Source organism: Mustela lutreola, chromosome 10 (assembly GCF_030435805.1).
Source record: "Mustela lutreola isolate mMusLut2 chromosome 10, mMusLut2.pri, whole genome shotgun sequence".
NCBI classification, from domain to species: domain Eukaryota; kingdom Metazoa; phylum Chordata; class Mammalia; order Carnivora; family Mustelidae; genus Mustela; species Mustela lutreola.
In genome coordinates this window covers 42590083-42614843 of record NC_081299.1, presented here as the reverse complement: position 1 = coordinate 42614843, position 24761 = coordinate 42590083, and the positions used below count along the sequence as shown (strand labels likewise).

The 24761-nt window shown below is 41.8% G+C and overlaps 2 protein-coding genes across 17 annotated transcripts in view; both read left to right on the top strand.

Moving 5' to 3' along the window:
• The window catches only part of LRP8 (LDL receptor related protein 8), a 78951-nt gene extending 68576 nt beyond the window's left edge, over nt 1–10375 (top strand). For 10 of the 16 annotated variants that reach the window (XM_059135715.1, XM_059135712.1, XM_059135711.1 and 7 more), the window contains 3 exons: nt 2152–2324; nt 3297–3473; nt 5759–10375. In XM_059135715.1, the coding sequence (XP_058991698.1) occupies nt 2152–2324; nt 3297–3473; nt 5759–5797 (389 nt within the window). In that variant the 3' untranslated portion in view covers nt 5798–10375. Of the gene's footprint in view, nt 1–204; nt 495–1661; nt 2105–2151; nt 2325–3296; nt 3474–5758 lie in introns of those variants that run through there. The other 6 variants (XM_059135716.1, XM_059135721.1, XM_059135718.1 and 3 more) reach the window with 4 other exon arrangements.
• A 3607-nt stretch (nt 10376–13982) lies between these two features.
• Nucleotides 13983–23907, top strand: MAGOH (mago homolog, exon junction complex subunit). Its single transcript, XM_059137079.1, has 5 exons — nt 13983–14172; nt 15875–15933; nt 17143–17253; nt 21886–21968; nt 23663–23907. Exons 1-5 carry the CDS (start codon nt 14085–14087, stop codon nt 23760–23762), a joined length of 441 nt encoding a protein of 146 aa, XP_058993062.1. The 5' UTR covers nt 13983–14084; the 3' UTR covers nt 23763–23907.
• The last annotated feature ends 854 nt before the right edge of the window (nt 23908–24761 follow it).

Here is a 24761-nt window from a genome sequence, read left to right as displayed (position 1 = left end):
TTTGAAGTGTCCGATCTTTTCCTCTTTCGTGTTAGGATTTCTGGGTTTCGTGTTTTCCTTAGGAAGGTCTGTCTCAATGTAAATTGTTAAAATATCTTCACATATACTTTTCTACTAAACATTATTTTATATTTAGACAGAAATCCATTTGGAATTTATTTAGAGTATGCTGTGAGAGATTTAATTATTATTTTTTTTCTACAGGCCTTTTTTATTTTCCCAAGACCATTATTGAATAATCCATCCCTCTGACTTGAATTGTCGTCTGTATTATAAACTACATGCCTGGGGCGCCTGGGTGGCTCAGTGGGTTAAAGCCTCTGCCTTCAGCTCAGGTCATGATCCCAGGGTCCTGGGATCGAGTCCCGCATCGGGCTCTCTGCTCCGCAGCGAAGCCTGCTTCCCTTCCTCTCTCTCTGCCTGCCTCTCTGCCTGCTTGTGACCTCTGTCTGTCAAACAAATTAAAAAAAAAAAAAAAAATCTTAAAAAAATAATAATAATAAAAAAATTTAAAAAAATAAACTACATGCCTATCCATACTTTGATCTTCTTCTGGGCTGTTCATTGTCCTTCACCGGTTACCTGTCCATTCCTTTATATGGCAAGAACAACTTCACACTAGATTTTAATACCTAGTAGGGCATTATTGTGCTTGCAATATTAGATTTTGTTCAACTTCTCTTCTAGATAAACTTTAAAATCATCGTAATTCTTTAAAAATCATGATGGAATCTTTTAAAAAGAGGATTTCTCTTTCTTTTATTTTGTTTTATTTTATTTATTTATTTATTTTGGTAGACAGGGATCACAAGTAGGCAGAGAGAGAGGAAGGGAAGCAGGCTCACTGCTGAGCAGAGAGCCCAGTGCGGGGCTTGATCCCAGGACCCTGGGATCATGACCCGAGCCAAAGGCAGAGGGTTTAACCCACTGAGCCACCCAGGTGCCCCAAATCATGATGGAATCTTTTTTTTTTTTTTTTCATGATGGAATCTTATGCTTCGGATACATAAGTTGATGTGGGGAGAAGTCACATTTTTATAATACTGAAGCTTCCCATCCAGGAACATGACACATCTCCCAGTTTTTTTGAGTCTTCTTTTATATCCTTCTGTAAAATTGTATAGATCAAATAGGACTTGAGCATTTCTTGTTAGGTTATCGAGGTATTTTGTAGTTTTCCATTGGGCTGGTATGAATGTTCCATTTTCTAATTGGTTATTGCTTATTGATAAGAAAGCTATTGATTTTTTTACATTAATTCTTGATGAACTGAAGTTATTTCGAATAGTTTTTCATCTGCTTTTTTCAGATTTTTCTGAACATACAGAACTGATGATATTAACACTTTGGTTCCTCGCACTCCCCTGTGTGTCTTCTTCCATTCCTGCTCTGGTCTCACAGCAGAGCTAGGTCTCTGGAACCATAAAATGGTGGTGACGGTTGTCCTGGCCTTGTCCCCATCTTTAATGAGTATTGATGATCACAGTCTTACCAAAGTAAAACACTCCCTCTCAAGCAGCCTGGATATCTGTCAGTAGCCTTCACTTGAAAGCTCACAGTGACCACCTACTATCTCATGAAACCTCAGGCCCCATTTTTGCCCGACTGTGTTAGAGAACTTACTTCTTTATTCATTAATACGTTCATTGGTTGCCCCTTAGAGCCAGGGTCTCCCTCCTGTGTCCCCTTCCAGAGATGCGCCTCTCCTTGCAGAGCCCCTGCTTTGGAAAGAAACACCCCACCCCACCATCCACCCTCCATTTGGGGTAAGAACGGTTTTCTCAGAGAAATAAAAGGTGGCAGCAGCGTTAGGACAAAGGTGTGGTGAGGAAATTCAGTCATTCACTCCGTACATGTTACTGAGCTGGACAGAGAGGTGAAGACACAGTCTGTGCCCACAAAGAGCTCAGTCTAGTTGGGGCTACACACATATAAAGGACAGGACCGCAGGCTGGGAACACACAGGAGGGAGCAACGGACTGGTCCAAGGAAGAGATAGGAGAAGGGCTTCCAAGCAGCAGAAAAAGGACACACAGAACCACCTGAGGAACCAGGGGCAGGAAAGTTGGAGAGGGGGCGTGAAATGCACTGACATCTGAACAATGGACTCGAGCCTCCTGGAAGTTCAGCATGCTGTGTCCCTTTCTCCAGCGGTAATAGCCCTCCTGTGCATGAGTGGCTACCTGATCTGGAGAAACTGGAAGCGGAAGAACACCAAAAGCATGAATTTTGACAACCCAGTGTACAGGAAAACAACGGAAGAGGAGGACGAAGATGAGCTCCACATAGGGAGAACTGCTCAGATTGGCCATGTCTATCCTGCAGTAAGTATCCCTTGTTTGGAGAATTCCTTCTTTCCTTCCACCTTTCCTTCCTTCCTCCTCCCTCCCTCCCTTCCTTTTTTTTCCCTCCCTTTCTTCCTTCCTCTCTTCCTTCCTCCTTCCCTCCTTCCCAAATTATTCAAGTGTGCCAGGCACTATCCTAGGCCCTGGGGACATAGACACTCTAGGGCAGGTGGTTGGGGTGGAAATGGATCAGGACCCCCCCCCCCCCCGCCCCTGCAGCTAGAGGCTATTCCTAGAGTAAAGAAGCCAATGTCTTTGTTTCTACTGAGTAAGTTTTCAGAACCTTCGGCCTGGAAGGGTAACTGTGGCCATGCAGTTCACATGCATTCATCGCACACTAGCCAAGCACAGTCCCAGATACGCTGTGCTCACAAGGTGGGAAGGAAGGTTCCCACTTCTGAGGAGCTGGTGGGGGGGAGAGTCATTTGCTGTTGTACAGCTGTGCGTGGAGTGCCTTGGTGGAGCTCAGGAGTCTCTTCCAGGAAGCTTTCCCCAGTTTCTCTGTTCTTCCACAGCCTCTCTCCGTCCCAGCACCTGTCACACTGTAGTCAACTTGTCTTTTTGCTCATTGGTCTCCCCACTAGACTATGAACTCCTTGAGGGCGGGCTCGTTCGATTCATTGGTTTCCCTGGGGCCTAGGTCTGCCTAGCTGGCTCCCGGTGATATTAGCTGAACAGACGCTGTGGGACCATCCATGGAGCTGTGAATTCTATTTGGGAAGCCAGGCAGGGAATGTCTCACAGAGGCTGTGATAGATGAACTGTATCCTTGAAAGGTTCATAGCAGTTTTTCGGCAAGAGGAGGGAAATGGCATTCCAGAAAGAAGCACGTGCCAAGGCTGAGGGGCACAATAGGGCCTGGCCTGTTGGGGGAGCAGATGTCATGGGTCTATAGCAGAGTCAGGGGGCTGAGTGTGACCTCATAGGTCATCCAGTCCATCCCCCTGTCAGGCAATCAGCAGCTTTGATCACCCACTGTGGGCAGAGCCCTGTCTTGGGGAGACCAGAGAACTGGAAGACCCAGCCCCTGCCCTCAAGGAGCTTTTTGTCTTGCCGGGGGAACCAAGGTCACAGCTGCACCAACTCCCGAAGAACTCTCTTTCCGAGCTGCCTGTCGTCAAGTGCAAGGTAGGGCAGTGCCACTTTGAGTCTGAGGGGCTGGTGAGTGAGGGCATGAGCCTAGGCAGGTGCAGCCAATCCTAGACGGCATTCTGGTCCTGGAAGGCTGCCCATTGTAAGCTGGGTGTTGGGGCAAAGAGGAAAGATGAGCTTGGTGTAGACCGAGGAAATGGCGCGTGGAAGAAATGATCGAGTATGGGGCAGAGCAGACTGCCTTGCTGCTGAAGCACTATTCACGAAGGGGAAGCAGGGGACATGAAGTGGAGCAGGTGAGGAGGGCTGGCAGAGGGCCTTGAGACTTAACCTTGGCCAATCACGGAAGAAGGGGCTTGACCAAGTTTTACAGCCTGGCGGGGGTGGGGGGGGTGCCCAGTGGAAGAAGGGTGGAGCTCAGCTTACAGAGGTGGCTCCCAGTTTCACTGCTCCATAGCCTTGTGGTCTTAGTCACTTCTCTCTGCTCACTTCTATGTGTAAAATAAGAATGATAACCCCCATTCTATCTGCCTCCTGAATTCATAGCGTTCAGGCGGGACAGCGTAGGTGAGAGAGCTTTTGTGAGTTAGAAAGCACTCTACACGTGTCAGGCGGCATTGTATCCCAAGGGGCCAGTAACCCCTCTGGAGGAGCTATTCCTGAGGCATCTAGGCCCAAGGAGTAAGCTCCTGGCAGCTGCAGGGAAATAGAGCAGGAGAGGGAGGAAATCGACATTTAGTGAGAACCTCCTGTGTGTCAGACACGACTCAGTGTTTTATGTACATTTCCTCGTATAGTCTTTACAGTAACTTGATAGAGTTGAGATGATTAACCCCATTTTGCAGATGAGGAAACTGAGACTAGAGAATTTGAATAACTTGCCTAGGGTCACAACAAAGAAGTAGCAGAACGAGGACAAAAACTCCAGTCTGTATGCACACAAAAAGTCTGTGCTCTTTCCACTTACATCATGGGGTAAATAGCCTGGGAATTCTGAGAATCAGATTCCTCGACAGCCTGTTGTCCCCCCTTGTCCTTTTCTCAGATCACTCCACCGTCCCTGCCTTTGGTGTAGAGATTGGTCTTGGAGAGAGTGGGAGGGCACCTGGACAAAAGAAGAGGGTCTCAAGTGTCTTTGCTAGTAGAGCAAGGCCATGGCCTTCACCCAAACCACAAATAACCCAAAGATGATTTGAAAGGCAGTGGAGTCACTTGATAATGTCTGTAGGCTGTCCATGGATGGGAAGTGATAGTCTGATTCTATTGTATTATGCTGGTCAGGCTGATCTAGAATACTGTGGCCCCCCCCTCTACGGAGATGATCTCATTTGGTTTCTCAGCAACTCTCTGTGGTAGGTCCTATTCTTACTCCCATGTGACAGATGGTAAAACCAAGGCTCAGAGAGGTAAAGTGGTTACCCCAGTTCACTTAGCTAGGAGAAAGATATTGAAACATGGGTCTGCCCAAATGAGTGTACTCAGGAAATGGAAGAGTGGGAAGACAGGATTACGACAGACCCAGTTGGGGAAAGCTAGAGAGGTAGCCTGGAGGAGAAAACACTCAGAAGGAAAGGAAGGGAACTGAGACACTGTCTGCAGATTCAAGGGTGGTCTGTATAGAACTCTGAGTCTAAGAGAATCGGGGAACATTGGAATAGTTAGAGAAAGAGATTTCTTGTCAGTAGAGGAAAGAGGTTAAGTCCACTGTCTGCTCTTCCAGTGGAATAAACCAGCTCAGGGCTTAATGGGCTCAGCCCACTAACAGTCAGCCATTTGTGACAGGGGAATTCTAGCATCTAATGACTAGAAAGTAGGCTTGAGAAAAAGAGGGATTGAATTTAATTGACCTGTACCGCCTTCCGACTCTGTATGATCAGTTACGAGGGGTGCAGCAGATCGCCTGCCTACTGGTGACTCAAAAGCTAGAGACAAGTAGCTAATGGCCTGGGATTAAACATTGGCCAGAGCTAACCCACTGATGTTGAACAAACTTAAAATCCTATAAGGAAGGACTGAGAAAGTTGTGACCTCTGCAGCACTCCTTTACCATGAGGCAGTAAAGAATGTTGGAGAAAGCGACAGCTGTAGATTCACCCAGGTCTGGGTTCAAATGTTAGTTCACCCACTTGCTATGTGATCCAGGACAAATGTTGTTAAAGCTCATTGAGTCTCCGTTTCCTCATCTGTAAAATAAATACGACAAACCTGTCTCCCGGGGTAGTGTGAAGATTATGTGGGCTGATGCCTGTCTGCTGTCTTGTGGGGACTCAGTAAACAGCTCCTGTGGGTCTAATGGTGATGTCTTTGCTCTGTCTCCCCAGCGAGTGGCATTAAGCCTTGAAGATGATGGACTGCCCTGAGGATGGGACCACTCCCTTCGTGCCTCATGGAATTCAGTCCCATCCACTACACTTTCTGGATGGTGTATGCCTGCATGAAGGGGTTTCTGTATATGGGTCTGTGTGAGTGAGTGAGTGTGTGTGTGTCCGTGCGTGTGTGATTTCTTTTTAATTTATGTTGCGGAAAGGTAACCACAAAGTTATGATGAACTGCAAACATCCAAAGGATGTGAGAGTTTTTATATGTATAATGTTTTATACACTTTTTAACCGGTTGCACTGCCCATGGGGACTTCATGGAATGGCTACTGCCGAGTGACTGACACGATGTACATAACCAAATGGGGCTGATGGTACAGTAGCTTACTCATCATTTTAAAACTATATTTACAGAGGGTGTTTGGTTTGGGGGGGCTTTTTTAGGTTTTGGAGTTTGGGGTTGATTTTTTTTTTCAAGTATATAGAATGATGATGCTTTGTGGCTTCCATCAACATAAGTAAAAAAAAGAAGAAAACACTTCAACTCCCTCCCCCACTTAGATTATTTATTAACATATTTCAGAAATAAGATTAGTTCTATAAATAATTTAGAGACATGAGAGTATTTATTTTTGGTATGACTGGCCCACCATGCAGACTCCGCGTGCATTGATATTCCTATGTGTATGTGTGTGAGAGAGACAGATCTGTAGAAAAAGGCGTGCCTGGGGCTGTTCGAATCCATACAGAGAAATACATGGGAAAACAGTCCACGGAGGGGCATCTGTAGTTTTCAGAGAAGCCTCTGGAAATTTGGCTCAAAAAAATGGATGCCATGGTTTGGTAAACACGTGGTGGAAGAGGCAGGTCTTCCCCACCTCTGGCAACTCCTGGGACCCCAGTCAGTCAGGCAAAGCCTTTCAGTTCACCCATGCCTGCCATGACTCCCACTTGGGCTTTCTCTTCTGTGGCTGAGGCCAGTGCAGACGTCACACGGTGCCAGTTCTCGTGAGCTCAGGCGAGAACATGGCCGAACCTTGGCTACTGCTTATTTTAAAGTTTGACATTTCAAGTAACTTCCTTTTCCTTCAGGATGCTTGGGTTGAATTCGTTATGTTTCCTCTGACGCAGGTAGAGTGCCATCCTTACTCATAGAGAGCTAAGTGGAGGCATTTCTAGAACAGCCCAAGTTTCCTGTAGAGACTGGCTCAGGCACTGAACCTCTGAGACACGCAGTGGGTGAGGATAAGGACAGCGGAGTGGGTTCTGTTACATCTCTGTTTCTCCCTTTCCCTTATTCTCTGCCATTTCCTGTAAGTGGGGGAAACAACACAGGCTTGCTACCATCATGTGTTCATATAGAGGAAAGTAGCTTTAGGCAGAAGTCAGAAAAAGTGGCCAAACTTGAAGTCCTACAAGAGGGAAATGGCATACACAACGTTATAGCCTATTGGATATATATGTTCACACAGGGATTTGGTTTACTACTTTGTAAATAAAAAAACTCTGGGTATATGTATAGATTTTTTTTCATTATGGACACTTTTCGTTGTTTTTCCTGGGTGTTAGGAGAGGTGGGAGAAGTGCTTTTTTCTCTTTGTGGGATCTACCATTGAAAACATGGTCCCAGAAGGAACTCTGGCCCCACCAGCTCTCTCATCCAAGATCTGAGCTTTTCTTAACTCTGCTGTTCTGCCACTTCCCTCCCACCAGACAGCCAGGGACAAGACATGTGAACAAACTGAACAAATTCTGACACCCCTCCCCGCAGCAGCCCCCAACTCAGTGAAGCTTGGATATCTCACCAGCTTGATACCCTTCGCATTCCCAGGCAGGTATTCAGGAGTTCTAATACCCTGCTCCTAGAACCTTTCTCCACGTCACTCGTGAGCTCCTCACTTCTGAGAAAATCAACTGTGTTCTGGAGCCTCGGCCCTATGCTCTGCGTAAACAAGCAATTTCCTCACAATATGCATGTGTTGTGGTCCTGAAACACTCATTGAGAGGCAACTGACCTAGAGACCAATACCAAATAGAATTTTAAGAACAGGTGGCCAACTCCTATGGAGCTTATTCACTTACTACTATTCTTTCAAGAATGGAAAGTAAAATTATTTTTGACTGAAGAAAAATGACAAAAAAAAAAAAAAGTCATTGAGATTTACAGAAAACAGGCAACTTTTTCTATGACCTGTCTCCAAAGAAATAGAATTTCCTGGGGAAATGAGAACAGTGACTAATGTGTAGTTTCTAAACTTTGAATCAGATCTTGGCCTTCCCAGAAAAAACAAACAAACAAAGCAAAACAAACACAAACAGAAATGGAGTCAGGATGGTTCAGCCTGAGATCTCAAAATGATGATGAAACACAGCTTTCTCAGAGACGTCCATGTTTCCTGAATATGCTACAAGTGCAGTTTGGAAGAGGCGGCTCTGGGAGCGGCTACAGAAGACAAATTGCAGAGTCCTCACGTGTCTGATGGTAGTCCGTAGGATGAAATCTGAGGAGGTCAGGTCCATCCTCCCTCTCTAGTCTTGGAGGCTCCTGAACCTCATTTTGAGGTGTAATTGCATTTCTGTTGCCTTTTGCCTCTGTGCTCTCATGTATCTACAGCCAATATCAGATCATAGAGTCATTGGACTGTAGAGCTGGAAGGAAATCTAGACATAAGGCCTGGAGGGTAGAAGATTTATCAGAAATTTATTTTCCCCTCTGTTTCAGAGAAACTGGTCCCAGACCTTTTCCTCCCTTTCCTTCTCCAAGAGACTACTTTGGGCTGCCTGAGCATTGTACCAAACCTGCTACCTATCTAATGGCCTATCTTTCTAGTGGAATTATGAAGACGCTGGTAGAAATAGCCTGCCAGAAACAGAAAACTAAAATTTTATTTATATACTCTTGATGGCATGATTATTTATAAAATAGGTTGAGGAAATGTCTAATCTCAAGATGAGATCGGAATTAAATTTATGGCAATAAGTACTATGATCCTTCTAATTTTCTCTGCGGTTGCGGTATATCCATTCATTGAAACCATTTGCCAGGTACCAGCTAAGTGCCGGGCACTGCACTCAAGTGTTTACTGTCCTTACAGAGTTCACAGTAACAGTAGAGGAAGACCCACGGAAACAAAAAAGGAACAGATTCTTTTCAGAGTACTATTAAGGCACAAAGGAGAGAGAGGTCATTTCTATGTATGGAGATGAGGAATGGGGTCAAGAAAGGCATTGTGGAAGTGACCTTATGCTAAGTCTTAAAAACTTCAGTCGGGGTGTCCGGGCTGCTCCAGGCCGTGGAGGACACCGAGGCATGAAACAGCATGGGGACTGTAGGGAACTGCATGTAATTCATTGTAATGAGCGAAAGGCTCAAGGGGACTTAGCAAGAAATGAGGCTGAATGGAAAGACAGGCTCAATGTAAGCACTTTATAGAATACTTTTGTTTAATTTCTGATTCCATTATGCAAACATTTCTTAGTCATTTATTGCATACGAGGCACGGAGTGCATCGTGGAGGGTTCATCAGGATGCATCGCCAGCACTTTGCAGACACGACAGTCTTTAGCCTCCAGCTTTCCAGTGGCCAAAGGGAAGTAGTGACTGCGTTTCATATGTTTGAGTTTATCTTTTTTTTAATATAAGGGTAATGGAATTTCACAGAAGCACTCTGTGTTGTCAAGAGCCTCTGAGATTTTTCTCAACATTGAGAAAATGAAATTTTGGAGATGGGTAGTCTGCAGAGGGAACCCCAAGCACTGTCTAGTCAGATGCTAGTAGGAGTCGGGAGAGAGCACAGGAATGTGAGCCTCCCTCCTTTTCCTAACTCCAGCTGGACTGTTTGACAGAATATAAATGAGTTAGCAATTAAACATTCAGAATAAATAACTTCCTTTCCCATCAATGCATGATGATAGAGTATCGGAGTCTTCTCACACTGTATTTTTAGGGTATTGGGGATTTTCAGGATACAGAGAACTTAGAGGTGGAAGAATTATAGCTTCAAATTTTCAGTTAATATAAGAAATCAGGAAGCTCTGTTCATTCAGGCTATGCACCATGTGCATAGTCAAGAATCAGCAGAAACCCTCTGCATTTGCAAACACGTTGTGCTATAAAAAGTAATTTTAAAAAAGCCACCTGTATATGTATATATATATTTAAAAACATGGAGGTTTTGATACTTTTTTACAAAAACTACAAGAGAAAACATACCTGTACAAACCATGTGTTTTAAAATAGCATTTTGTTCTAAACAGCTCTTGTTCATTTGGGGGTGAAGTACTGGTTTGCAGACTCCATCACCTTGTACCCAAATGAATTTTCCTCGTTTGTCTTCTCCCCACACCCTCAAATGACCATATTTGATGTAACAGGCATGTTAGAATGTTGGGTCACACTAACAGTTTCTGCCCTCTTTGTCTTGTCATTCCGAGTTTCATTAGCTTGTGTACTCAGTGCCCTTTGCAGTCTGGTTTCTGTTCCAGAAGGAGAGGGTGGTGTGCTGCATCTCACTAGCTGTACTGACATCATCTTGGTGAACAAAAAACCAAATGTGAACATTTGTAAAATCAGTGCACTGTTTCTAGAGAGAGATTAAATTCATTTTTTAAAATCTGAAAGTGTTGTTCCATTGTGATGCTTTAATGAGGGGTGGGGGTGTGGTGAGCTATCATTGATTGAGTCCCTAATGTGTATCCAGTAATTATTTTAGCCTTCAACTGTCCTATGGGATAAATACTATCAATATCAATATTATTGGGGCACCTGGGTGGCTCAGTGGGTTAAAGCCTCTGCCTTCAGCTCAGGTCATGATCCCAGGGTCCTGGAATTGAGCCCCATATCGGGCTCTCTGCTCTGCAGGGAGCCAGCTTCCTCCCCTCTGTCTGCCTCTCTGCCTACTTGTATGTAATCTCTGCCTGTCAAATAAGTAAATAAAATCTTAAAAAATATATATCAATATTATTGTCCCCATTACATAGATGAGGAAATGGGTGAAGGGACTACCCAGAGTCCCACAATTACATTTAGTATCCCCAAAGTGCCTGTAGCACATGCTACATGTGGCATTCTCTGCCTAGATTGTCCTTCTCTGGCTCTTCATCTGGCTGACTCCTGCTTGTCCTGGATACTCCACTAGGACTCTTCTTCCACAAATCTCTGTTCTCTTAGACCTAACTCCCAGCGTTAGGTAGTTTCTACTTCCACAGCAAATTTTGCCTATTTGCATACCAATACTTCTGCCCCTTCCCCCATCCCTGCTTCCGGGCTGCTGAGGTTGTTTTTACCAAGGACCTCCTTGATTATAAATCTTATAAATATTTTCAGTCTTTTATCTCCCTTGACCTGGAAGCAGTTGGCACTGTTGGCACTCCTTGGAAGGAGTTTTGGCTCATGACGCCATATTCCTGGTTTTTCCCTACTTCTCTGGCCATATCATAATCTCCTTCACCTATCCCTTACATTATGGTGTCTTGTCTCAAATCCATCCACATTTATCATCTCCATCGCCACTACCCAAGTACAGGTTACCATTATTTTGGACAATCGTCATCGTAGATTAGCAACTACATATCTGAACTTCATACTTTTCAATCTTTCCATTTTCCAATCTGTTCTACAGTATTGCAGCCAGAGTGATTTTGTCTAGAATGCAACAGGTCATGTCACTACTATCCTTTCTACTTTCCTGCTTAAAGCTCTTCATCTGTTTCTCTTGCATTAAAATCCAATACCATTCTGATTTAGCCCACACTCCTCTTAATATGGCCCCTTCTCCAACCTCATTACTATATGCAAAACCTCATTCTGTATTCTAACCCCGTGGTTCTGGGCCCTCTGTTTGGACCATTTCCATCAGGAAGACTTTCCTTAGGCCCCTCGACTGGATTATGAACCATCCCCTGTGCTTCTATAGTATTCTGTGTTTCCCCTATTTGCAACCTTTATCTTTACATTATAATTGCTTGTGTGCTCCCTAATGGCCTCCTCTGCAAGTTCTGTAAAGGTCTGTATTGCTTACCAACATGTTCCCAGCATATTGCACAGTAAATGCACAGTAAATCATGCTGAATTCAGACAAATCAAATACACAGACCATGTTCTTTCAACTATACCATGTAATCTCACGCCCGCAAACCTGGATCACTTTACAGCCTGACGAATCCAGTGTCCTTTACATTTACTCAAAACTTTTGTTATTTGCCACATCTGCAGATGCTCAGATTCAGCAGTTACCATATAATTTTTATAATTTCATTCTTGGAAAATAACCTCACAGCATTTGCCTGATGAATCTATATACTTAATTGCAATTACCATCTTGATTGTTGTGAGGATTCAAAGAACAGCATTTGTAAATGGATTCACATTTATTAGGTGCTTAATACCTAGTGGTTCCCTTCTCTTTTTTATACAGTTCCCTTATTACCACCCATACCAGTGCATTTTTTAAAAAGATTTATTCATTTATTAGAGAGGGAGGGAGGGAGAGAGAGAGAGAATCCCAAGCTGACTCCCCTCTGAGCAGAGAGCCCGATTCAGGGCTTGATCCCAGGACCTCAAGATCATGACCAGAGCCCAAATTAAGAGTTTGATGCTCAACTGACTGAGCCACTTAGGCCTCCCCGAGTATTTTTTTTTTTTAATAAAATACCTTATGGCTTAATAGCAATTTACAGTTTGCAAAGTATTTTCACAATTTCCAAGATATTGCTTCCTATCCTTACAACAGCCCTTCCAGATGTATGACATTATTTTTCTCATTTTAAAGATAAACTTGAGGTCCAAAAAGTTAATCAGTTCATCTTTAGTCACAGTGAATCAAGTTGCACAAGGATTATTTTAACACAAGCTTCCCATGATTTTTCCCCCCGTCACACCTACTCTACACTGTGCTACCAATTATTTTGGGGAGGGGGAGAAGAGGAGTACTGGTAAGAATGGGAGTGAGAATCAAGAGACCACTGTCCTCTATACAGAACAGTATACAGTTTGAGTAGCCAGGCCCCAAGAATGATGCCATCTCAGCCCTGTCTCTAGAACTGATTTCATTCCCCGCTCTGGCTGGAACTTCAATGAGCTAAAGCAGTCTTCTAATAATTAGAATTTTGATTGTCCTTTGCCTACTCAAGGAGGAAAAATTTTCCACAGCCAGAAAGACTTCATAGAGGTCAACCACTTTGGCCTGAAAAGACAAGGGCCTCTTGGGCATCAGTCCTCAACTGCAGCTCATCTGGGTGCTTTGCAAAAACATACCAACGCCTAGGTTCACTGCAAGAGAACTTGCTTAATTGGTTTGGGGTATGGCCCAAGCATCAGGTTTTTGTTGTTGTTGTTGTTTGTGTTTTTTTTTTTTTGTTTGTTTGTTTTGGTTTTTGTTTTTATAAATTTATTTGAAAGAGAGAGAGAGCACAAGTGGGGGGAGTGGAAGGCAGAGGGAGAAGAAGAAGCAGACTCCCCCCTGAGCAGGGAGCCAGATGAGGGGCTCAATCCCAGGACCCTGGGATCGCTATGCAGCAGAAGGCAGACGCTTAACCAACTGAGCTACCCAGGGTCCCTCAAGCATCAGTATTTTTAAGATGTTCCCAAACAATTCCATTGTGCAGCCAGGACTCTGAATCACTGCTTGGTAAGCAGTGCATAGAAAATGAGAATGGGAAATTAAATATTCCGTTTAACTTCTACTCACAGCACCTACTCTAGAGATCAGTGAAGTAGAAAGGGAAAGGCAGAAATAAAAAGTAAAAGAGATAAAATGGGAGATAAGTTAGTTCCAGGGAAATGACAATCTCCAAAGGTTTCCCTGAACTAGTCCATAAACAGCAAAGTTCAGTTGCAGCCAATTTTTGACACAGCATGTGCTGAGTTCCTTGGAATCAGGTCACTTAACTTTTTTTTTTTTCTTTTTTTTTTTCCGTGAGGTCGGCTCATTTAACCCCATTTTATTATTGAGACCTAGGTCCGGAGGCGGTTATCAGCTTTGTCCGACTCCAAGTCAGGTGTATTTAAATGGATGTCGAGCCAGAAAACCCGCCGCTCCAAGCTTGGTGCAAACTCCGAGGCCGAGCTTCAGCCCTATTCCCGCCTGGGGCTGAGGAGGCGGGGCTGCACTGATCCCGCCTTCGGGTGAAAGGAGCCTTGTTTCCGCCGGGTAATGGGCCAAAGTTGCCCCCACTTCCGGGAGCGGGGGAGACCTGGGCAGCTTCGCCGCGGCCGACGGCCTTGCCTTAACGTCACTTCCGCGCGCCCAGGGAGACGTCAGTGTTGGGCGCAAATAGCGACGGTGTGGCTTGCTGGTAAAGTTTCGTCTCGGTTCCCTCCTTATGAACCATGGAGAGTGACTTTTATCTGCGTTACTACGTGGGTCACAAGGGCAAATTCGGCCACGAGTTCCTGGAGTTTGAGTTCCGACCCGACGGTAAGAGCGGCCCCTGGCACCCGGGGAGCAAGGACTGGGCCTGAGGTCGGGCGAATGGGGAGGCCGGGATTCCGGAATGTGCGAGGAGCTGGAAGAGGAAGGGACTGATGACTGCAGCGCGGATCAGAAAGAATCACTCCTGTGATCGCTCCACTGGTTCTTTCCATGTGCAGGGACTTCTATTTGATGACTTTTTTTTTTTTTTATTAGAATGCTTCACGCAGGAAACATTGCCTACCTACCTCGTACTAGGCTCTTTTCCACAATCTGGGATCCAGGAGTGAACGACAGACAAGCTTCCTCTCATGGAACGTATATTCTGGTGCTGGGAGAGATATAAACAAAAAATGCCCGATAGTTACCAGTGGTCAGAACATAAAACAAAATGATGGAATAATTGTTGGTGGGCTGCTTTTTTAAGCAGAATGACCACTGGCGCGCTCTCTGAAAACGTAGTGTTTGAACTGAACCCTGACTGACAAGAAGGAACCAGGCTTGTGAAGCTCAGGAAGAAGAGCATTCTGGACAGAGAGAGTAAGAAGGGTTAAGGCTGTAGGGCATGAATGAGCTAGTAGGCATGTTTCCGGTGGCCAGTATGGCTGAGGAAGTAGTGAGCTCTGAGGAGAATTGTAGGAGACAATGTCAGATCAATAAGCAGGGGGACACCATGTAGGTCTTTATAGGCCATGACAAAGAGTTTGGATTTTATTCTAAATGCAGCAGGAAGCAAATGGAAAGTTTTAAAGAGAGAAAGATGTGACCTCTTCCTGAAAAAGTATTCTAATCATTGGGTGCAGAATGGGCAAGGGTGGAGAGAGGGCTGCTTATTAAGAGACAGTTATAGTTGTCAAGACAAAAAGGAAGTTGGTTCGAACTAGGGGGGCAGTCAAAGCAGATAGAAGGATTTAGGATACTATTGGAGGTAGAACCAATATGACTTTGCTGTTTGATAAGATCTGGGGGAAGGGCCACTGTGGTGAAGGAAAAGGAATCAAAGATGACAGAAAACTCTCATTAAATGGGAGCACAAAGATGAATCTGACAGACCCAGGTTATAAACAAATGGTGACAAGATAGTGTGTTTACATGTGTGCCTTCTATTCTGAGGTTAAAAACTCATCTATTTCCTTTTATCTTTTCCTTCATACCCAGCATATACCTAGATTAGCCTTGTGGATGCACCTACACACAAAGGGCCTTGTATACCAAATATGCTTAATAATAAAATCACAACTTTTCCATCACAGGAATAGTTCAGACTGTTGCATGGTCACATGAATAGTATGTAAACAGCATTTTACAGTTTTCAAACTCCTTTCACAACTCATTTGAACCTCAGGAGGCCGTGTATGCTAGTAAGTTACCATCACTCTCCCTGTTTTCAACTGAGGACATTAACCTGCAGAGATATGATTTGCCAGAGTCACAAAAGAGTCTACTTGTGTTCTTTAATCATACCTGAGCTGCCTTTTGCAAGATTCTAATTCAGTGTCAGCAGTATTTTCGGCTATGAGGCTATTTAATAGCGAAGAACTGAAAAGACTGCTCTTGTTGGAACACCAGAGCACAGATAGTAAATCTGGTAGACACTGAAGGGAAAGCTGGGATACATTTTAAGCAACAGCTGATAGCCTTGTGAGCTAATGACACTTTCTTCATATGTTTTTAATATACACTGAATTTGGTTTTTTGTTTCTTATAGGGAAATTGAGATATGCCAACAACAGCAATTACAAAAATGATGTCATGATCAGAAAAGAGGTAATGAGCCTTTTGAGAGCGTTTCTTTTACTACAGTTTAGCCTTTTGTCTTGTTTTTGTTCTTTCCGGGAGTAGTATTGAAAAAGAAGAGAAGTATTGACGTATCTGTAGAAACCTTCTAAAATTTTTCTCATATCTTTCAGTTTATATTTTCTTTAACAGTGCTGAATCACTTACTGGTAATCATTTAAAGTCTTGCAAACTTGGTTTAAACCCTGAATCTGCTACTTACTATGTGCCCTTGGGCAAATTCCCTGTTCTTTGTCTGCAGAAACAAATAACAAAACCTATCTCCCACTGTCCAGTCCTGTCATAGAATTAAATACATTATACTCAAAGTGTTTGGTATATTCCCTGGTGCATAGCTTTCACTAGAGCTCTTTAATTTGCGTTTGAGAAGGGTAAGGGAGCGTGGGAAAGCAGTTCACATCATTGAATGCATGTTAGATGCCAGGCATGGCACTTGGTATTTTATACACATACGATTTTATGTAACCCTGAGTGTAAGCCTGTTTGATGGGTAGTATTATATACCCTTTACAGTGAGCCCCCAGATATTAATTATGAGGCTTATTCAAGGTCACCTCTCCCTGGCTAGCAAGAGATAGAGTGGGAGCTCAAAGCCGTGCCTGCCTCCGTCAAGTCCATGTGCTCCATTTTGTATAACTTCTGCCACACTGTTGAGGCTTCATCAAGGCTTCTCTTTCCTTTCAACCACTTTGTCGCATTTGAAAATGTCTTGTCAATATATTTTCAGACTATTATGTTTAACTAGCATTCGGTTTTATATTTACCCACACATGTCAGCCTCCTTATATTTTCTTTAATGGGAACTAATACGCAAAAGGTATTTTAAAAGACATGTCTCTGCTCTTCATAAGCATGTCATCTAGTTAGGAATAACCAGAGTTTCTCACAGATCTTTTGTTCTGGGTTCAAGTGTGAGTTGGGTCTGTAAGCAAGGAAAAGGTCCAAGTGAACAGCATGTCCCAAGAAGTAGAAACAGATGAGGTCTGAGGTGTAGTCACTGGGCACTTCTGGCCTTGCCCTCTTCACGGCTGAATGCCATCGCTCCTTACAGAGGTACTAGAAACTAGTTTTTAGGGAGGGGCTTTTTTTTTTTTTTTTTTTTTTTTTAAATCTTGTATCACTATCTGAGAACACTTGCTTAGGGGTACAGCTTAATTCCATTTTTAAATTTGCTTTCAGGCTTATGTACATAAAAGTGTAATGGAGGAACTGAAGAGAATAATTGATGATAGTGAAATTACCAAAGAGGATGATGCCTTGTGGCCTCCCCCTGACCGAGTGGGCCGGCAGGTGAGTGTTTTAGCAACTGTCCTATAGTGCAGAAATCTTACAACTAAGATGAGTTTTACTGCCCTGCATACAACTGAATTCGTGGGCTGAGGGGGACATACACAAAGCAGATTACAGCACTTTTATCTAAGGAAGCAGTAATCCCACAGAGAGGAACAGAGAGCCAGTGGTACTTCTGACCACCTAGATCCAGCCCTGGATTTCCTCATGTGCCTCTCCCCTCAGCCCTGCTCAAAGGTTTTGCTGCCCACCTCACTTACTGAATAACTGCTGTGGACAAAGTATTGTGAATATACAAAGAGAAATAGAACATGGTTATTTCAGCAATCTAAGAGAAGGAAAGTCATGCAAGTGGCTAGGTATATGTGTTTAAATTCATGGCTTATATATTTATTCTGAACACCATTATTGTAATTAAAATAAAAACCACTGTCATATTTGACTGTGTTAACGGGGAAGCTGTTTCTTTCTACCTCAGCTGCTACCTTCCTAATCTAGACTTGTAATTGATATCCTTTTTTCTTCTGTCCTGTAAAGCCTGTTTTTCCATCCTGAAATCAGACTAATCTTTTTAAAATGTCGATGTAGTCCACTGATTTTAAGTTCTCCATTGCCTTCCCACTACATTTAAAATAAAATCCAGGATGATTGGGTGGCTTAGTCGGTTAGCATCTGCCTTTGGCTCTGGTCATGATCCCAGGGTCCTGCATCAGGCTTCTTGCTCAGCGGGGAGCCTATTCTCACTCTGCCTGCTGTTCCCCGTGCTTGTGCATTCTCTCTCTCTGTCAAATTTTTAAAAATCTTAAAAAATAAAATAAAATCTGAACTCCCACTTTATTTTCTACCATTTTCATAATCTTTTACTGTGTTCAGACCTCACTGACCTTATTTCTCTTCTTCAGACATACGTAGGTTGTTGTTCTTAGTTTAGGACATTTACATTTGCTGCATCCTGCCTGGAATGTTCTATCTAACATTGTCTTTATTATTGCAGGTTTTATTTATTTATTTTTTTTTTTTTTAAAGATTATTTATTTATTTATTTGAGAGAGAGAGTGAGAGAGAGAGAGAGCATGAGAGGGGAGAAGGTCAGAGGGAGAAGCAGACTCCCCATGGAGCTGGGAGCCCGACATGGGACTCAATCCCGGGACTCCGGGCTCATGACCTGAGCTGAAGGCAGTCGCCCAACCAACTGAGCCACCCAGGCGCCCCTATCATTGCAGGTTTTAAACATCACTTCCTCGGTGATGTCTTGCCAATCCATTTAATCTAAATTGCCCCTCCCCCTTTTTTTAATGTTTTATTTTCTTTGTGTCATCTGTTATTGTCTGAAATTGTCTTGTTTGCTTTTCTTTATCCCTTTTCCTCCACCACTACAACACATTTGCATATACCCTGCAAGCTCCTTCAATACAAGGATTTTACCTGTTTTTTTCAGTGCTATATCTCTAGTGACTAAAATAGTACCCATGTATAGTAAAAGCTCAATAATTACATTTATTAAATTGATATTAAAAACCCATATAAGTTAATTCCTAATTCATCTCAAAAGGGTGGGTCAATTTTTTTTTTTTAACTCTAAATCCAACTTAGTTAACATATAGTGTTTTATTAGTTTCAGGAGTAATATTTAGTAATTCATCAGTTGCATGTAACACCCACTGCTCAGTAGATCAAGTGCCCTCCTTAATGCCATCACTCAGTTACCCTGGAGGGGTTCCTTATAGTTCCTTATAGTTGAGAGTCTCTTATGGTTTATCTCCCTCTCTGTTTTTATCTTCTTTTATTTTTCCTTCCCTCCCCAAATGTTCATCTGTTTTGTTTCTTGAACTGCACATATGAGTGAAATCATACGGTATTTGTCTTTCTCTGACTTACTTTGCTTAGCATAATTCTTAGCTCCATCTACATCACTGCAAATGGCAAGATTTCATCCTTTTTATGGCTGAGTATTATTCCTTTATATATATGTGTGTGTGTGTGTGTGACTATATGTATATATATAATGTGTGTGTATATATATGTGGGGTGTACATATATACATATATATACACATATACATACACACACACACACCACATTCTCTTTATCCATTCATCTGTCGATGGACATCTGGACTCTTCTGATAGTTTGGCTATTGTGGACATTGCTGCTGTAAACATTGGGGTGCATGTGCCCCTTTGAATCACTATTTTTCTATCCTTTGGATAAATACCTAGTCTAACTCTTGAGGAAGAGTGAAAAGAAAATCCCATCCTCCGTACTTTCTAAAGTTAACTTTTTCTTTATGTCCACAGGATCTCAATAAAATCATATTTATGTATTTTGCCTTACCGTTAATTTTCAGCTCTATTAGCTCATATGACAAACCTAGTAGCCCAGTGAAGAGAACAGGGCGTACTTCTCTACACTAGCAACAGCCTACTGGATGAGGTTACCACAACAGAATCCCATTCATCATAGCAACAAAAGCTTATAAAGAACTTGGGAGTAAATTTAATAAGATGTCTGAAACTTAAAAAGGCTTTATAAAAGAACTAAAAATCTGTATCATTTTTATGGATGGAATGACTCAATTATTATATCCATTTTATTAAAATAATTGATAAATTCATTGCAATTCAAATCAAAATCACAACAAGATTTTTCCTGAAGCCTAAGAGAGCATTAAATTCATGGAAGATCAGAGGGACAAGAGTAACCAAGATAATTCAGAAGATTTCTTGAAAAGGTACAGTCATCTGTACTGTGGTGTTGCTTCAGAATTGACCAGTGAACAGTGGAGCAGAGTAGAGAGCCCAGAAACAAACCCATGAATATATGGCAACTCAGAGTAGGGTATGAGAGAGGTGAACTTTCAAATTAATAGAAAAAGGATGGATTGTTTAAAAAATTATATCAATTGGCAGTATGTTTATAGAATATTTTTAAGTTAGACCATTTGTAGAAATAAAACAAGATTTTAAAACATAAAAGAAAATACAGACTATCTTTTATTATTTTGGGTAGAGAAAGAATATTTTAAATTCCTCAAGGGAAAAGATTGATAAATTTGACTTTTAAAGTTAAAACTTTTGTTTAGCTAAAGACATTATGATAAAGTTGAAAGATAAGCCACAGACTGAAGAAAGATATTTGCAAAACCTATCTGGCAAAGGGTTTATATCTAGAATATATCAAGAACTACAACTTAATAAAAAGATAACCTGGAAAAAAATAAAAGACAACCCGGTGGCAGAATGTGTAAGGGTTCTGCATAGGCAATTTACAGAACTAGGAAAACAAATAGCCAATAAATATCTACATTTTGAAAAGTGAACGTTAGGAAAATAATGATATACCATTTCAGACCCATTAGAATAGCAAAAAATAGGGGTAGGGGGCATCAAGTTTCAAAAAGGATATGAGAAAGAAAAAGGGGATCTTAACATACTAGTGGAATAACATCAGTACAACTACTTTAGGAAATAATTTGGTAGTAACTGGCAAAATTGAAAAAACCTTATACCTTCCTTCTAGGAACACCCCTAGAGATATTTTCACATGCATACAAGGAGATGCATAGAAGAATATTCTCACCACGTTGTTTATAGTACAATAAATTGGGAACTTAAGTCTGCTTCAATAAGGATATAAATGGAATATTCTAAAGAATTTAAAACTAATGAACTAGATCACTTACAAAAACAGTGTTGAATGAAAAAAGCAAAAGGATGCATAGAGTATGATCATTTATGTAAAAATCTTAAAACATACTACCAAATCTAAAAACATGAGTGGTAAAGAATACACCTGAACTTCCAGGATGCGGGAGGGAGAATGGAATTGGAGGTGGACCTAACTCTGTATGTGTAATATTTTATTTATTTAAAAAATCTGACAAACTATTAACATTTTCACACCCGGGTGTTAAGAACATTGGTTTCATAGTTTTCTATATTTTCTCTTAGAATTCTTTTCATCATTGAAAACTATAAATCAAAAAGAAATAGGAAAAAATGAAGAAAAAAGAAGTAGGACTCACTAAATTGTAAATTCTACAAGGACACAGACCTTTGATTTTGCTGATCTGTCCCAAGCACCAAGAACAATAGCTGGTACACAGTGAGCACCCCCATAGAAATTTTTTAAAGATTTATGCTACTTGCATCACTCTTTAGAAATGGAGGTGCAACAGTGAGTAGCTGATAGTGACAAAGCTGGGATCAAACCCAAGGTCTAGACTGCTCCTTGTCCCATGTTGCCCAGAAAGGTTAGATTCTTGGTATTTATAAAACACAAACACAAAATGTATACATGTTACTCCACTTTCTTTTTTTGTGTGTTTTCTTTTTTTTTTACTCCACTTTCTTAACAATGAAAACTCCTATATAAAACTTGTAAATCCTTCCAAATCCCAGAAATGGTAGAGTCTCACAAACACATCTTCCTCTAATAAAAGTATGAGCTACTCAAGGACTAAATCAATATTTAATTTCTCTTTTTGTTTCTAGAGCCAGTATAAGTTAGTGGGTAGAGTGAACTGGTCTTGTTTATATTGTAGAGTTGGTGTGATTTGACAGGTGGTATATCTTCTGTGTGGTTGATGGAAAATCCAACTTGGCTTGACTTAGTTTTTTTAAATGTTTCTAGGAGCTTGAAATTGTCATCGGAGATGAACACATATCTTTCACAACATCAAAAATTGGTTCTCTTATTGATGTCAATCAATCCAAGTAAGTATGTATGACCCTTATAGCCAGATGTGTCTGTTTTGAAACAGACCAATAGGAAACCCTTAACCAAATTGGAACCATAATGGTAAGATCTGGTATAAATACAAGACAGAAGGGGTCAGGGGTGCCTGGGTAATTCAGTGGGTTAAGCGTCCAGCTCTTGGTTTTAGCTCAGCTCATCTCAGGGTCATGAGATCAAGTCCTATGTCAGATTCTGCACTCAGTGCAGAGTCTGCTTAAGAATCTCTCTCCCAGGAGAAGGGAGTTGGGGGAAATTGGAGGGGGAGATGAACCATGAGAGACTGTGGACTCTGAAAAACAATCTGAGGGTTTTGGAGGGGAGGGCGGTGGGAGGTTGGGTGAGCCTGGTGGTGGGTATTAAGGAAGGCACAGATTGCATGGAACACTGGGTGTCGTGCATAAACAATGAATTCTGGAACACTGAAAAGATATTTAAAAAATAAATGGTTTCTCTTACTTGTTCTCTCTAAAAGGCATAAATCTTAAAAAAAAAAAAAAAAAAAAGAAGGGGCCAACTTTGTTGTCATCATCAATAGAGAGAAACTTTAGATTATTCTCCAGGGCTTTGTTAGATTATTCTCCAGGGCTTTGTCCTGTTGCTTTTCATGTTTTATTTAGGCACTGTTCCACACAGTTTCTCAGTGACACACATGCAGAGTAGTGTCATAGGAGTAGCCAAAATAAGAACCTGGCCAGAACAGAAAATGAAATATGCCAGAACAGGTGCCTGAGATAAACTGTAGAATCATTGGGTCTATCTGAACAGCTTTTCAGAGTTGGCCATTCACACTAGCACATCTTATACTCTGACCGTGGTGAAACTTGAAATTATTTAGAATACAAACCTAAGGGCCACCTGGGTGGCTCAGTGGGTTGGGCCTCTGTCTTCGGCTCAGGTCATGATCTCAGGGTCCTGGGATTGAGCCCCAAAGCTGGCTCTCTGCCCGGCGGGGGGCCTGCTTCCCCTGCTCTGTCTGCCTGCCTCTCTGTCTAAGATCTTGTGATCTTGAACTTGTGATCTCTGTCAGTCAAATAAATAAAATCTTTTTTTTTTAAGATTTTATTTATTTATTTGACAGACAGAGATGGTAAGTAGGCAGAGAGCCTAGCAGAGAGAGAGGAAGGGAAGCAGACTCCCGGCCAAGCAGAGAGCCCAATGCAGGGCTCAAACCCAGGATGCTGGGATCACAACCTGAGCCGAAGGCAGAGGCCCCAACCCCTGAGCCACCCAGGCACCCCAAATAAATAAAATCCTTTAAAAAAATGGAATACAAACTTAAAAATTCATGTTGTGAGTAGGGAAAATTATAAAGTTGAGACATGAGTCTTTATGCTACAAAGAGTCCTTAGAATTTGGTAACCTCTGGGGGCGCCTGGATGGCTCAGTGGGATGGCTGTGGACTGACTCTTGGTCTCAGCTGAGGTCTTGAGTTAAACCTTAACTGACTGAGCCATCCAGCCTTCTCTGTGGCTCACTTTTAGTACATGCTGGGTGTAACTGTCTTCCCTGTTTAATATATAACACATAGCCTTTTCCTTCTTTATGGGCACTTGGTGGTTTTTAAAGTTTTAGTTCTATAAATACCTTTATGTAAATTAATCTGAGTTAATGTTTTTGTATTTTTGCCACTTTTTTCCAGCTCTTTAAACATGTTTTTCCTTTTGCATTATAGGGATCCAGAAGGCTTACGAGTATTTTATTATCTTGTCCAGGACCTGAAGTGTTTGGTCTTCAGTCTTATTGGATTACACTTCAAGATTAAGCCAATCTAGATTGAAAACTGGTGTGGACACAAGGGGGGTTGGGAGTACCTGTTTTTAATTACCATTATCAGGAAGTCTTTGTGTATATCAGGGCAATATTTTTTTTTTTATAAACCATAAATGACTGTCTTTAATAAATATATAGCAAAATGCATTTTTTTGTTATTTTATAAAGACCTAAACATGTGAACTCTCCTCAATATTTTTTAAAACACTAACATCCAATCTGAAGTATTGCCAAAAATCTATTAATCACTGTAGCTATAACCACCAATTTACAGGAATAAGAGAATAGAGAGAAATGTTAGAAAATACAATAGATTAAAAAAAGAGAAAGAAAATGCAATAGAAATCTTATCAATATCCAAAGGAAAATCCAGGGCAGAGGATCTGACTTCTTCAACAAACAAAATTGCAAACATAAAATAAATAGAGGTGGTGTGGGAACAGGTAGATTAAAGGAGATTTAAGGGCGCCTGGGTGGCTCAGTGGGTTAAAGCCTCTGCCTTCGGCTCAGATCGTGATCCCAGGGTCCTGGGATCAAGCCCTGCATCGAGCTTTCTGCTCAGCGGAGAGCCTGTTTACCCATCTCTCTGTTTCTGCCTGCCTCTCTGCCCACTTGTGATCTTTTTCTGTCAAATAAATAAATAAAATATTAAAAAAATTTTTTTAGGGAGATTTAAGAAACACATAATCAGTATACTGTTCGGACCCTATTTGGATCATGATTCAAAAAAAATTGACATCATTACAGAAATTTGAGCACTGGGTATTTTATATTAGTGAAGTATTGCTAAATTTTTAGGTGTGAAGTGTTTTCCCCTCCACCTTTATTGAGAGAGAATTGGGTAGAGATATAATATGTATATATATATTATATCTCTATATATAGAGAGAGACTTGAGGTTGGGGTTTTTTAAAGTCCTCTTTTATAGATACATCTGTAGGTATTTCAGTATGAAGGATAACATTTTGCTTTAGTACAATATATTCCTCAGGAAGTTTTCT